At 31.8% G+C, this 12,486-nt stretch overlaps 1 protein-coding gene and 1 long non-coding RNA gene across 3 annotated transcripts in view; one reads left to right on the top strand and one right to left on the bottom strand.

Annotated features, from left to right (window-relative positions):
* Positions 1-7,062, top strand: part of LOC127735304 (DNA-directed RNA polymerase II subunit RPB2) — a 28,591-nt gene extending 21,529 nt beyond the window's left edge. For both annotated transcript variants that reach the window (XM_052245443.1, XM_052245442.1), the window contains 8 exons: positions 147-241; positions 708-829; positions 2,068-2,148; positions 2,824-2,961; positions 3,597-3,818; positions 4,160-4,320; positions 5,772-5,967; positions 6,538-7,062. In XM_052245443.1, coding sequence (XP_052101403.1) covers positions 147-241; positions 708-829; positions 2,068-2,148; positions 2,824-2,961; positions 3,597-3,818; positions 4,160-4,320; positions 5,772-5,967; positions 6,538-6,630 — 1,108 coding nt within the window. In that variant the 3' untranslated portion in view covers positions 6,631-7,062. The remainder of the gene's footprint in view (positions 1-146; positions 242-707; positions 830-2,067; positions 2,149-2,823; positions 2,962-3,596; positions 3,819-4,159; positions 4,321-5,771; positions 5,968-6,537) is intronic.
* A 3,552-nt stretch (positions 7,063-10,614) lies between these two features.
* Positions 10,615-11,580, bottom strand: LOC127735307 (uncharacterized). The gene is made up of 3 exons (XR_007998230.1): positions 11,369-11,580; positions 10,956-11,041; positions 10,615-10,704 (listed from the first exon to the last, which is right to left on the bottom strand). It is a non-coding gene; the product is annotated as an uncharacterized LOC127735307 (long non-coding RNA).
* Between the last annotated feature and the right edge of the window lie 906 nt (positions 11,581-12,486).

Genomic DNA, 12,486 nt, shown 5'->3' with positions numbered 1-12,486 from the left:
GTATTTACAAAGTGCAACTGATAGGATTGTTAAATTCCATTTCATTAAAGCATTAACATATACATTGATTTAGTATTGAAATTTTTCAGTTTTTATTATTGCACAATTTAAAGAAAACTTAATGTAATCAACTGATATTTTTACAGGTCTTTCTTCTTCCGTTCTTACAAAGATTCTGAAGCTAAAAAAGGTTTGGACCAGGAAGAAATCTTTGAGAAACCAACAAGAGAGAATGTTCAAGGTATGTTTGGTTTTCTATCATTTTGATGGATACCGCTAGAACAGTTCCATTTAAACACTCTTGGACAAAATTTAAACCCCTCGTCTTGGTCCATTTTGAAATTTTGCATAGTTTACATGTAGTGTAACCATTTGAATTGTAGCATTCGCATTGCACTATCAAAGTTACATACAGGCCAGACATATGTCTGTGTCAACAGCTTATTTAATGTATTTATAAGAACATGTAATAAGGGAAAATTATAAATCTAAAATAGCAGTTTTTCATAAGTATAAAATTTTAACATTGTAATACATGAAATTTTAGAGTCATTTTGGTAGTAAATGGTACTTTCTACTCTGTAATTGTACTTCCACACTTAAAGCTAAGAGTGAATGACATGAAAGTTGGAACTTAAAAAATAAAGAAAATATTTCAACATCAAAAGTCATGCAGGATGTTGTATACATTAATTGAATATCTACAGGTATGAGGCCAGCAATATATGATAAACTTGATGAAGATGGAATTATCTCCCCTGGAGTCAGAGTTTCTGGTGATGATGTATTGATTGGTAAAACATTGACCATGCCAGCTAGTGAAGATGAGGTAATAAACTGACTACTTACATTTAAGCTGTAAAAAAGATTGTTGCACCAAATACCATTGAAAGTTGTAACCTTCAGTAAAATGGCAATTGAGACCAACAGTTTATTTTTTACTATTATATCATATTATTGTGTTAAGAGATGGTATAAAGTATTGATTCAATTTTATACTAAAGCTGTGCTTATAACCTCTGCAGGTAGCCAAGGCTTTTAATTTTGCTCTTTTCTCAATTCTTCCATAATGTTGAATTTAAACAGTAGAGCATACTGTCATTGTCATTCTTGTAAACACTTATCTGAATATATGTGTATAAACAGTCACTGATTTCATTTTTATATTGTCACAGCTGACCTTCTTTTGATGTGATTATATACCCTGTGGTATTTAAATTTCATAGAAATTCAAGTTTTTGTTCTGGTTGAGGGAATTATGGTCGTATTTCACTTCTCGTTTGCATGGGTTTGAGAATCTGTATGGTACCAGTACAACTTAAGAGAAACTGACTTTATTTCATTTTTACGCCCCCACCTACGATTATGTTTTTTGGTCTGTGCGTCCGTTGGTTGGTCCGTCCATTCGTCCATCCGTCTGTCCTGCTTCAGGTTAAAAGTTTTTGGTCAAGGTAGTTTTTGATGAAGTTGAAGTCCAATCAACTTGAAACTTAGTACACATGTTCCCTATGATATGATCTTTCTAATTTTAATGCCAAATTAGAGTTTTGACCCCAATTTCACAGTCCACTGAACATAGAAAATGATAGTGTGAGTGGGGCATCTGTGTACTATGGACACATTCTTGTTTATCACTAACTCTGTATGCATTTAAACCAGGTCTGACCCATTTGATAAAATTTGACAAACCTTGAATTTGATTAAAGTTTTCTTGTGTAATTTTTCAACATATTGAATTTGGAACTTTGAATTGGGCAATTTTCATTTAACCATTAGATAAACAGACACTAGCACTTTGTAAAACCCTTTTGTCTACAAAACTTATCCACTCTCAATAGTTGAATTTTCAAATTGAAAAATACTGTGTAAATATCTGATTTTAATGTTTGAATAACTATCTTCAGTGAAAAAGTATTATTGTTAACGGGTGGTGTGGAAAAAATTATGTTTTGTTATTTGTACAGACATATACAGTGTAATGTTTGTTTTTTTTTTAAATTAGTTAAAAGTTTTGAGGACTGAAAACATCTTTTTTATACAATAATGTTTGTTTTTCGTACATTTCAGCTTGAAGGAACAGCAAAGAAATTTACCAAGAGAGATGCTAGTGTGTTTATGAGGAGGAGTGAAACTGGAATAATTGACCAGGTAATTATTGTGTCAGTCAGTGTCTGATTTCATATAAAAATTAAATATTTGAAAAGATGGGATACTGTTGAAAAATTATGTCCATTGAAGAACTGTCAGTGTTAACCCTTGTTATGTCATGGTTTATAGCAGGGAAATGTACTTCATGGACAACATTAATTAGTGGAGATACGTTGCTGGATGCAGAAACATTTCTTTATCATGTCCTAATCTCCGTATAGATGTGGAATTTCACTTTTTATTCTAACTTCTTTAAATTGATAATTTGTATGTCATTGAAAAGCATCTCTGTATAATAATTTATTGTGAAATTTTTTTAAGTAAATGCTAATTTGAACAGTTATGTCTGATCATTTATAAAATTGTACTTCTTAAAAGATGTTATGCAGGCAAGTTGTTTATTTTAATTTGTTTATAAGAAATAACTTTAATCAGGCAAGTTGTTTATTTCAATTTTTCTTAAAGAAATCATTTTAATCATAAAATAGGGAGTCAGATTTATAAAAGAGCACTGCTCTAATTTCCTAATCCCAATTTATGAAATACTTGTATATTTGGTATTTATGTATTTACTCTTGTGTATTTACTCTTGTAGCTATACATCATGAATTCTTTGATAAAATATGTTTACACTACTAATCATAAAATAGTTTAAACTAGTTTGTGTATATTTAGGTGATGGTGACATTAAACCAAGAAGGATACAAGTTCTGTAAGATAAGAGTAAGAACAGTAAAGACACCACAGATTGGAGATAAGTTTGCTAGTCGTCACGGACAGAAAGGAACCTGTGGTATAACATACAGGCAAGAGGTATGTTTATTGTTTTAGTTTCAAATAATGACATTCTGCTTATTGAAAAGAAAAGATGTGGTGTATCAATTCATTAAACTAAATCACTACGCCCACATGAAAGATTCATGAGCAAAGGAACAGGGCTTTTATTGCTATTTTTCATCTAAAAGTCACCTAGAAAAAATACTCTCACCTCATTACAAGTTCAAGACATTTGAGTGGAAAACAGTTTATCCAAAATATGTATTTTTAACCAGGTTTTCCAAAGGTTATTACAATGATGAAGTACAGCTGGTGGCTGCCAAATTTCAGTGTAATAACTTATGAATGGTACAACTGATGCTTTTCAAATTTGGATATGTTGTTACTAATGACAAAATGGAGGTCAAAGATGAATGTTGATGATTTTCACGTCTGCATTTCAGGAGTAACAGTCCTTGATAGGTTGGGAAAATGAACTTTATATAGTTTAATATGTTGTTTCTGATTTATGTCATTGACTAAATATGATCAATGTTTTATATGATCTGACAAAAAAACAAAATTTAAAAAAAAACCCTCTTTATCTTTATATAGATAAGAGAATCTTTAGCCATTTTTCACTGACACAACATAAAACATCAATAAATTGACAAAACGATTTTATTTTTTAGGACATGCCATTTACATGTGAAGGAATAACACCAGACATTATCATCAATCCTCATGCTATTCCCAGTAGAATGACCATTGGCCATTTAATCGAGTGTGTCCAGGGGAAAGTTGCAGCTAACAAGGGAGAGATTGGTGATGCTACACCATTTAACGATGCTGTCAATGTGCAGAAGATATCTAACCTCCTACATCAGTATGGATACCATCTCAGAGGAAATGAGGTAAATTAAAGAGGGAAAAAGTTTAAACATAAAAAAATTGATAGCTTCATAGTATATAACACACAGCTTCAATGTAAAAACAGACAGATGACCATAACAGTTAATTTTATATCACTATCAAAGTGATTTAGAAAGGTTTTATATTCATAAAGCTGTTAAAATGCAAACGATACTTAAATGCATGTTTGAACTGTCTCATATTTAACTAAAATTAATGCATTTTCTAAGATTTATTACAACATATCTAGATTATAAGTTATTTGAATTATTATGTTGTAAAAGTAATGATATTTGTTTAAAATCCTATTTTCTGTAATAAAAAATTCATTTACACTTTGTAGGTCATGTATAATGGTTTCACAGGTCGTAAGCTTAACTCCCAGATTTTCTTGGGTCCAACATACTATCAAAGATTGAAGCATATGGTGGATGACAAGATCCACTCTCGTGCTAGAGGACCATTACAGATCCTTAACAGACAACCTATGGAAGGAAGAGCTAGGTTTGTTTTTAATGTACAGTCTGTGTACAGATATTGACAGGACAACACCTGTTTGTACAATTATATTCACTGCCTTTACTTAGTGTGTGATTATAAGTGCTCTCTCTCAAAGACACAAACATTTGTATAAAAATTCTTGCAGATGAAAACAAGGTGAGAGTGATAAGAAACACAAACAAAAATTAGAAAACATCTTTCCTTATCAACCACATTGATGGTCTGGTAGGATGGTTGCCTTGAGGGTGGGAGGATGTAGGTTTGATGTGTTTGATAGCAGGTCAAACCAAAAATTTCAATATCATTCTTTGGTGCTCAGTCACATTGCAAACAGCATGTAAGGGTAAGAGAAAATACTGAGGGGCTAGGAGTTCAAATAATATGTCTGGGTCAGGAGACATATTTGCTTTTGTTTTCTTGTATTTAACACTCAGCTTGTTGATCTTATACAATGTATGGTATATTCATTTGACATGAACAACTTTGTAGTATAAATAGCTGAACAGAATGTAACAAAGGACATCTGAATTAATCAAGTGGGAAAAATATAAACCAATTATGTAATTTACACAAATTAAAACCACAGTAGAAATATAAGCTGTCAAATCACCGAGGCGTAACACTATCACATATTAGGTAGCAATACACAGAAGTTTAGTTTCGCATTATGGCCATGGTGAATTTTTCAAATTTTAAAATAAGTTTTTGTACAATAAAATTGATTTTTAGATAGTTGAAGAATAATATAGCCTTCGAAGTGGGTTTATATGAACACTTAGATTGTTTTTAGCATGTTTTATAGGCCATTTTTCTGTTTGACAGTCCGTATTTTCCTATCCGTACCGCCCATAGGTCCAGAAATTATTGTAGTGTTTATCAACAAAGATTTGACGCTCGATCTTTTCAATTCAATTATATGGAAAAACAAGCAGAAAGGCATATGAATTTTTTTGGACCTCTTGATAGATAAATGTCTATGGTTTGAGGAAAGGTATCACTCTAATTGATTGAAATTTTCCTTTGGACCAAATTTTTGAGACTTTTTTGACATTTTCACCCCCCTTTTTGCAATATTTTGTATCAAATAAATGCAGATTGTTGCCATGGTTACACCAAAAAGAGATTATATTTCACCTTTTTAACTATTGAAAATGAAATCTATTGAAGATGCTCTTTCCAGGAATATACACATGCATAACACAAATAGTAAGCCTTATTTATTAGATAGGAAGGAAAAGAGGGTGGTTAAAAATTATGAGTGTCAATTTTAAGATTTTTTCCTAACTGTATTGCTACCTTAACTCCAAACATTTTATATGTTCTTGATTTAATTTTCAATTTTTAGCTATTATTCATCACAGATATATTATTAACTGATGGGAAATATATATATAAGCATCAGTTTTAAATCTATTGCATTTAAACCAACCAACCATCAAACAAATTTTTTGTAGAGATGGAGGTTTACGTTTTGGTGAAATGGAGCGTGATTGTCAGATAGCTCATGGAGCAGCTCAGTTTTTGAGAGAGAGGCTATTTGAAGCATCAGATCCATACAGAGTCCATGTGTGTAACTTCTGTGGGCTTATTTCAATTGCTAACTTGAGGAATCAGACTTTTGAATGCAGAGGTTGCAAGAATAAAACACATGTAAGTATTTTGAAATTAAATGTCTGTATTTTAATAATAAAACAGGTTGAATAAAGATACATATAAAAGCTTGTGAAAATACAAAAAATCCAAATGTTGACTGATTGTGTGAAAGTATGAAGATGTTTCATTAGGAAGTTTCCTTGTCAACAGACTCTGCAGCAAATAGTTTCTTTCTACATCAAAATGAACTATTTATAGATGTATGATAAACATAAAATGCATTCATAATGACATTTGACACATATGAGTTGTCTCCCTTTTGCAGAGGAAAATTATCAAATCACTTGATATAATTTAAGTTTTGTCTTAATGTTTAGAAGTCAAGAGTTTCAATAATTCATCTTATAAGAAATGGAATTTATCTATTTAATGGCTATTTGTCATTGTCTGTGATAAGATTTAGTGTCTGATAGAACAAAACATTGTTATAAAAATGATAGTGTAACACATGGTATGTTCTGTATTGTAACACATTGTGTGTTCTGTATTGTAACACATTGTGTGCTCTGTATTGTAACACATTGTGTGTTGTTGCTATTGTAACACGTTGTATGTTCTGTATTGTAGATTTCACAGATCAGGATACCATATGCCTGTAAATTACTGTTCCAGGAGCTTATGTCCATGAGTATAGCTCCAAGACTTATGGTAATTAGCTGAAGGAGTTGAGTCTATCTGGAAGAGAATAACTTTGAACAGTAGCACTGAGAAACAAATGTTATTGTGCTATTGTGTCTTACATTGCTTATATACATTGCAACATAAAATCAGTAATATTATATACTTATGTGGTATGTTATACCCAAATGGTTATGCCGAGACAATTTCTTCATTTATGTTGATAACATTTAAGAAATGTGAAAATAGAGATGACAATGTATAAATACAAGTACATATTCAGCACTAAGTTAAAGCACGGTAAAACCTTATGTTGGGAACAAATGTGAACGATGGATCTAGTGCTTTGTGTAAATAGTTATGAACTCAATGTTCATATAATGAACTGGTTGGAAAGAAAGTTTTAATTATAAATATTGTAATATTTATGATTTATCATCTGTATTTGATTTCATTAAAATTGCAGAGAGATAATATGATTTATTCTTACATTTTGTTATATACTTGTCTTGAAACAAGGGGTATATTAAAGGTTATTGCTAATTCAGCTGCTGCACAGTTTGTGTAACAAGAACTTGTATACTTTGTTTATATTGGAATTTCTATGTTTATATTGGAATTTCTATTCCTCATGAAATAAGCTGTGGTACAAGAATATCTGTTCATTCATGTGTCTTTCTAAGTAGGATACATAGTTTGTATGCCAAACTCTTAACATTTTGCTGGCTTAAAACTAATTTTTCAGAATACTTATATATACATTCATAATGCTTAAACTGAATTCAGTATTGTGTCAGCATCCATCTAGCGACACATTTGGAATCACTTCTGTTGTTTATCCACAACTCCTGGAAAATGACTTGACAAAATTCAACTTAACTTGTGTAGATTCTTCTAAGGACAATTATTTCGAGATAGAAGTTGACATATCTTTCATGGAAGCCTAATTCATATTTTTTTTTTTACGCAATATGGGTTTGTTAAACATAAAATGTTATTTTTTTGTACCACCATACTGACTTGCAATGTAGGCATTAGTGTGTCTGGGAGAGTTTAGAGTACACTGAATGTGTAAAAAAATCTGAAATGATAATTCTTTGCATTGAATAATCAGATATGTACATATAGCGCCATTCATTGTTTCAAGTTCAGATTATCTTTGGTCAGGTTTAAATCCAAGTTCATTTCTCATATACTAAAATGCCTATGTGGCAAAGTGGTCTAAGCAGTTCATCTACAGTGATCACTTGTAAACTCTGATGTAGTGAGTGTGAACCTCACTCTATGTGAGCTCAACTCCAATCTTAATTTACAAGGATTTATAGTTTTCGTACAGAAGGTTGTTTGTTCTCTCTGGGTACCTTGCTTCCTCCACCAATAAAAGCTGACCACCATGATATAGCCAAGAATATAGAAAGTGGTGGTGTTAAACGCCAAAAAAAAAACCAAATCATACCTCAGTGACATTTTTGAAAGTTCAATTTTACGTTATTAAGATCAATGAAAGTAGATCACTATGACTTACATTTCATGTTCCTTTGGACTGTAGGAAATAGGACCATGTTCTTTATTTTGCTTCACAGTACAACCAATTCAAACTGCCTTTTAGTCTTTACTTGCATTTACAGAGATATCAGAAATGCAAGCCATGTGAAAAAAAGGAGTAGGGGCATTAAGGCCCAGTGTTGGCCCAAGGATATAAATTGTTTGACAACTATTTCAAATTGGCACATAATGTTTGGAAATGCATAGAGTGAAGAAATATAAATGAAAAACATAAGATTGTTTATCTGATGACGTCACAATTACGTCATAATTTGTTTATCTGATGAAGTCACAATTACGACATAATATGCACCGTTTTCGGGAAACCATGCATGATTGAATGGTTGACCTCCAATGGCAAATATTCCATGCACGTTCAGCACGAGAACAAATAAAACAACACATCATGTTATATAAGGAGATGTGGTGTGATTGCAGATAAGATAACAAGAATGTACTTCAAAGTGGTAGACAAGAATTGAACAAAGAGAATTTAGAAAAAAGCGTCTTGAATAAAGGTTTGACCTTAGGTCAACTACAGAGTACAGACTCATAAAAATGTTTTAAAAGGCAATTAATACCTATTATCTTTAAAACTTTAATATACATAGAAAAGTTATTGACAGCAAAACGACCAGCCAGATAATACCTACACATGATGCCACTTGTTATGGGGTTGTTGATCTTAAATTATTATTTTCTTCATTTTGGATAAACTAAAGTATAGCAACTGATATCTAAAAAAGGTCAGCAACACATGATCTACAAAAAAAATCAATTTAAAAAATCGTCAATTTTGATTCGGAGTTATTGTTCTAAAATGACTCTACCAGACAATTTAGTGGTATTGAAATGATGATTGTAACATACGTTACTATCATCCCATGATTGCTTTGTGCATTTGTGCATGTTATATACTTCTCCAATACACAATCTAGAAATATATAATCATAATATGAATACAAAACCATGCAGTATTTCTACAATTCCACGTCAGTCACTAGGAGAAAGTTACAAAACCAATAGGTTAAATTTATTTGATGTATAGAAGGATTGCTAGGTGTTACGGTACATGTCCCGATGGGCTTCACATGACCTTGACCTCTTTTCATGTTCCAATGCTCAAAGCTTTCGTGATTAGGTCTATCCCTCGGAAACTAATGATGAAAGGTCAACTATATTAGATGGGTATAATGATTGTAAGATTAACTGGGTTCGTCTGACCTTGACCTCAATTTAACGGTCCATTGGTCAACGTTATGTTTTCGTATTTAGGTCCGCTTTTCAGGTACTTGAAATCATGTTTGGATCCAGGATTTTGAAAAGGGGGACTGGCAAGCCAACGTTTGGGTCGATACTTGTAAAAAAACTTCTAGTATGCATTTGTCATATATGAAGCCCCATAATGGGCCCTGTTCTCTCTAAATCCTCCTCTGGAAGTGATATGTCAACTATATTGGATGTACAAAATGATTGTAAGGTGTAGATGCGCATCTGACAGGAACAATCTGGTCTCATTTTCATATATCACTGACACTTGCGTAGGAGCCCGGGGATATATGATCTTGTATAATCTTGAATGAACCTCGCTATGTACATAAGCATTTTTGGATAAGTAAATATTACAATGGTCTTAACTGACCTTGCAACAGTTGAATTTATAATGTTGGAATTCAACGGGAAAATGCAGTAAAACACGATCATGTGGCAAAATTGACAAGATCATTCATAATGAAATTTTATTGAATACTAATGTATCTTATTTTTATATACACATATGTCTCTTTCCCTCTTTCTCTCTCTCATAACAGCTGTACAAATTGGTATCTTTATGTCGTAGGCTTTGTCTAGCTGAGGTAACTTTTTATCAAATCCTTTCTGGTTTAGAAATTCCTGTAAAAAAAATAAAAACAATCTGTTGATTCGAGATGAAATACAAAGTGAGAACATTGTCAAGATGGCGTTGAACCCCATAAAAAAGAGAAAATATTGAAAGCAAGTTTTATTTTTTCAATATTTCACATCCTCTCGTCAAATAAAACAAGTATTGACAGAATATGTTGAAAGGTCATGCCATTTTTCAGCTTCCGAATATTTAGTGTACGACTTCCTTAGTTCAATGTGGATTGTGTTTAATTATTTTAAAAAACGTGGAATTTGCACCAACGAAATATGAAAGAGAGTAAAATTTCAAATCCTATTGCCATAAAGCACAGAAATAAATGCTAGGTTTAAATCTCTTTCTGAGGGGTTGGATGGGTATATTTCATTTCTGTATTTTTTTAATTTTGTTTGGCCATTTTTCTATTCTTATTCATCCCCTCAATTATTTCACTATTCTTTTTATTTAAGTACCCCGTAATTCGCCATTCTTATTTTTTTCCACTCTTCTCAATCTTTTTTTTTTGCCCACTATTCTCTATTTTGTATAACCACTCAAGACCCTCTTTTATCATGTTCTGCATCATACTTACCAAAGGAAGAGTAAACTTGTATTTAGAGCTGTATTTCTCTTTCATGTTTTCTACATTTATAGAACAATGTTGTAGACCCACTTTATCGTACCAGTACCTGCCAACAAAACACACATTTTTAGTACATAGAACTGTAAAAGTTTGATATGACAAAGAGCTTAACAGGAAAAAATGTTGAAAGCTTACGAAAAATGTTAAATACGCAATTTTATCTTCTGTTAAAATTCAAAGACTCAATTTTTGAATTAACACTGACTAAAGCAAAATAATTAACTTCCGAATATAGATTAAAAACAGAGTATATAGAGGCATTTCCTGAAACAAAATAATAAACACAGTATTACTTACTTTACATTGGTTTGTTTTAATGATGGGCCTCCTTCCTTTTTGTCCACCAAATGAAATTTCAGATATTCCCACAGACTGCGTTCCAGCTAAAATAAATACCGTATTTGTCAAGTAAAAGTAGGAACGAAATATGAAAATTCAATATATGAAGAATCTAGGGGTTTATGGTACATGTATCAATGTGAAAATAACAAGCATATTATCAAAGTTGCGACACTCCTGATTATTGTTTTTCTTTTTTTCTACATTTTCAGCCCAAATATTTGAACCATCCTACTCCCCTAAGTACATGCACAATGTCTAAAAGATCTTAATATATGACTTAATATAAATGCTGTCCTATCAATTAACTAAAACCACAGTTTAACCGTTTTATCAACATAAAAAGCAGGGGGGGGGGGGAAATAGTTTACCAGTTTTATTGCTGTTCTTGTCATGACTTCCTCGGCAAGCAATGTGTGATATTTTAATTCTAGTCTTGAAGCAATGTCTTTCTTCTGTTGGAAAAGTTCCTTCAGCTTTTTAATAGATTTCTCCTTTGATTGTATTTGATGTAAGCTTATCTTGTCAAACAAGTAATAAAAGTCGCCTATGGCTATGTCCAGACGAAACTTGTACTTTTCAACATCTCTTTGGACCAACCAACTTAGCTGTAAAAACAGACAGAACAGTTTCTATAAATAGACTTATAGGGGAAAACAAACACATCATGAAGTGGGATAAGGAAGTGTATCCGTCGACAAAGGAAGCTGGGTCCAATTATATAAGCCCAGAGAGGTTCCTCATCTCGACCCCACACAACTGTCAAGACGAGGACAGAATTTAAACAGTTTTTTTTATATATGGTATATACTGTATTTCATCTCATTTTTATGGAACTTTATATTTCATATATGTCTACCACATGAAATTTGCCTATTATTGAAGACCGTATTTTGAAATTTTTTGTCTTTTGGTTTTTTGTGAAAACAATATTTCATCACAAATATGACAGTTTTATTAGGATTGGAAAAGAAGTGAATTATCACTTTTACAAATTTCTCTCCTTTTGAATTTTATGTGTCGTTAGGTTGTCGTCTCATTGACTTAATTATTTAAAATATGTTATTGTTTTATTTTACCATATTTTATTAATTTTTCTCTGAGTTCATTTTTCAACACTGTAAAATTTTGCACTTTTTACTTACTTCTTGCTGTATAAGTAATCTATTATACATTCTTTTATGCTGCTCAATACTTCTCTTCATTTCTCTGACCTTCGTGTGATATAGACCTACATTTTTCTTTTCTAATCTGGAAAATATTTGGAAAGCCAAAGATATAATAATACTAGTACAGTGGGAGCGACCTAATCAAACGAGCAGATAAAGTCATCTAGCGTAAACTTTGCATGTTGGAGATTTATTTGTTTTAACAATCAAAATCAATTAAATGAAAATTCTATGAAAGGTATATGCAATATGTATTGCCAGTGCCAGAGACTGTACATGTCTCTGCCAGTGCCTACTACTTGGTTGGTGATATTTTGAGA

Source organism: Mytilus californianus, unplaced genomic scaffold, assembly GCF_021869535.1.
Source record: "Mytilus californianus isolate M0D057914Y unplaced genomic scaffold, xbMytCali1.0.p SCAF_3, whole genome shotgun sequence".
In the NCBI taxonomy this organism is placed as follows: domain Eukaryota; kingdom Metazoa; phylum Mollusca; class Bivalvia; order Mytilida; family Mytilidae; genus Mytilus; species Mytilus californianus.
Note: the sequence above shows the minus strand (reverse complement) of the source record. Positions and strands in the feature narration are given on the sequence as shown.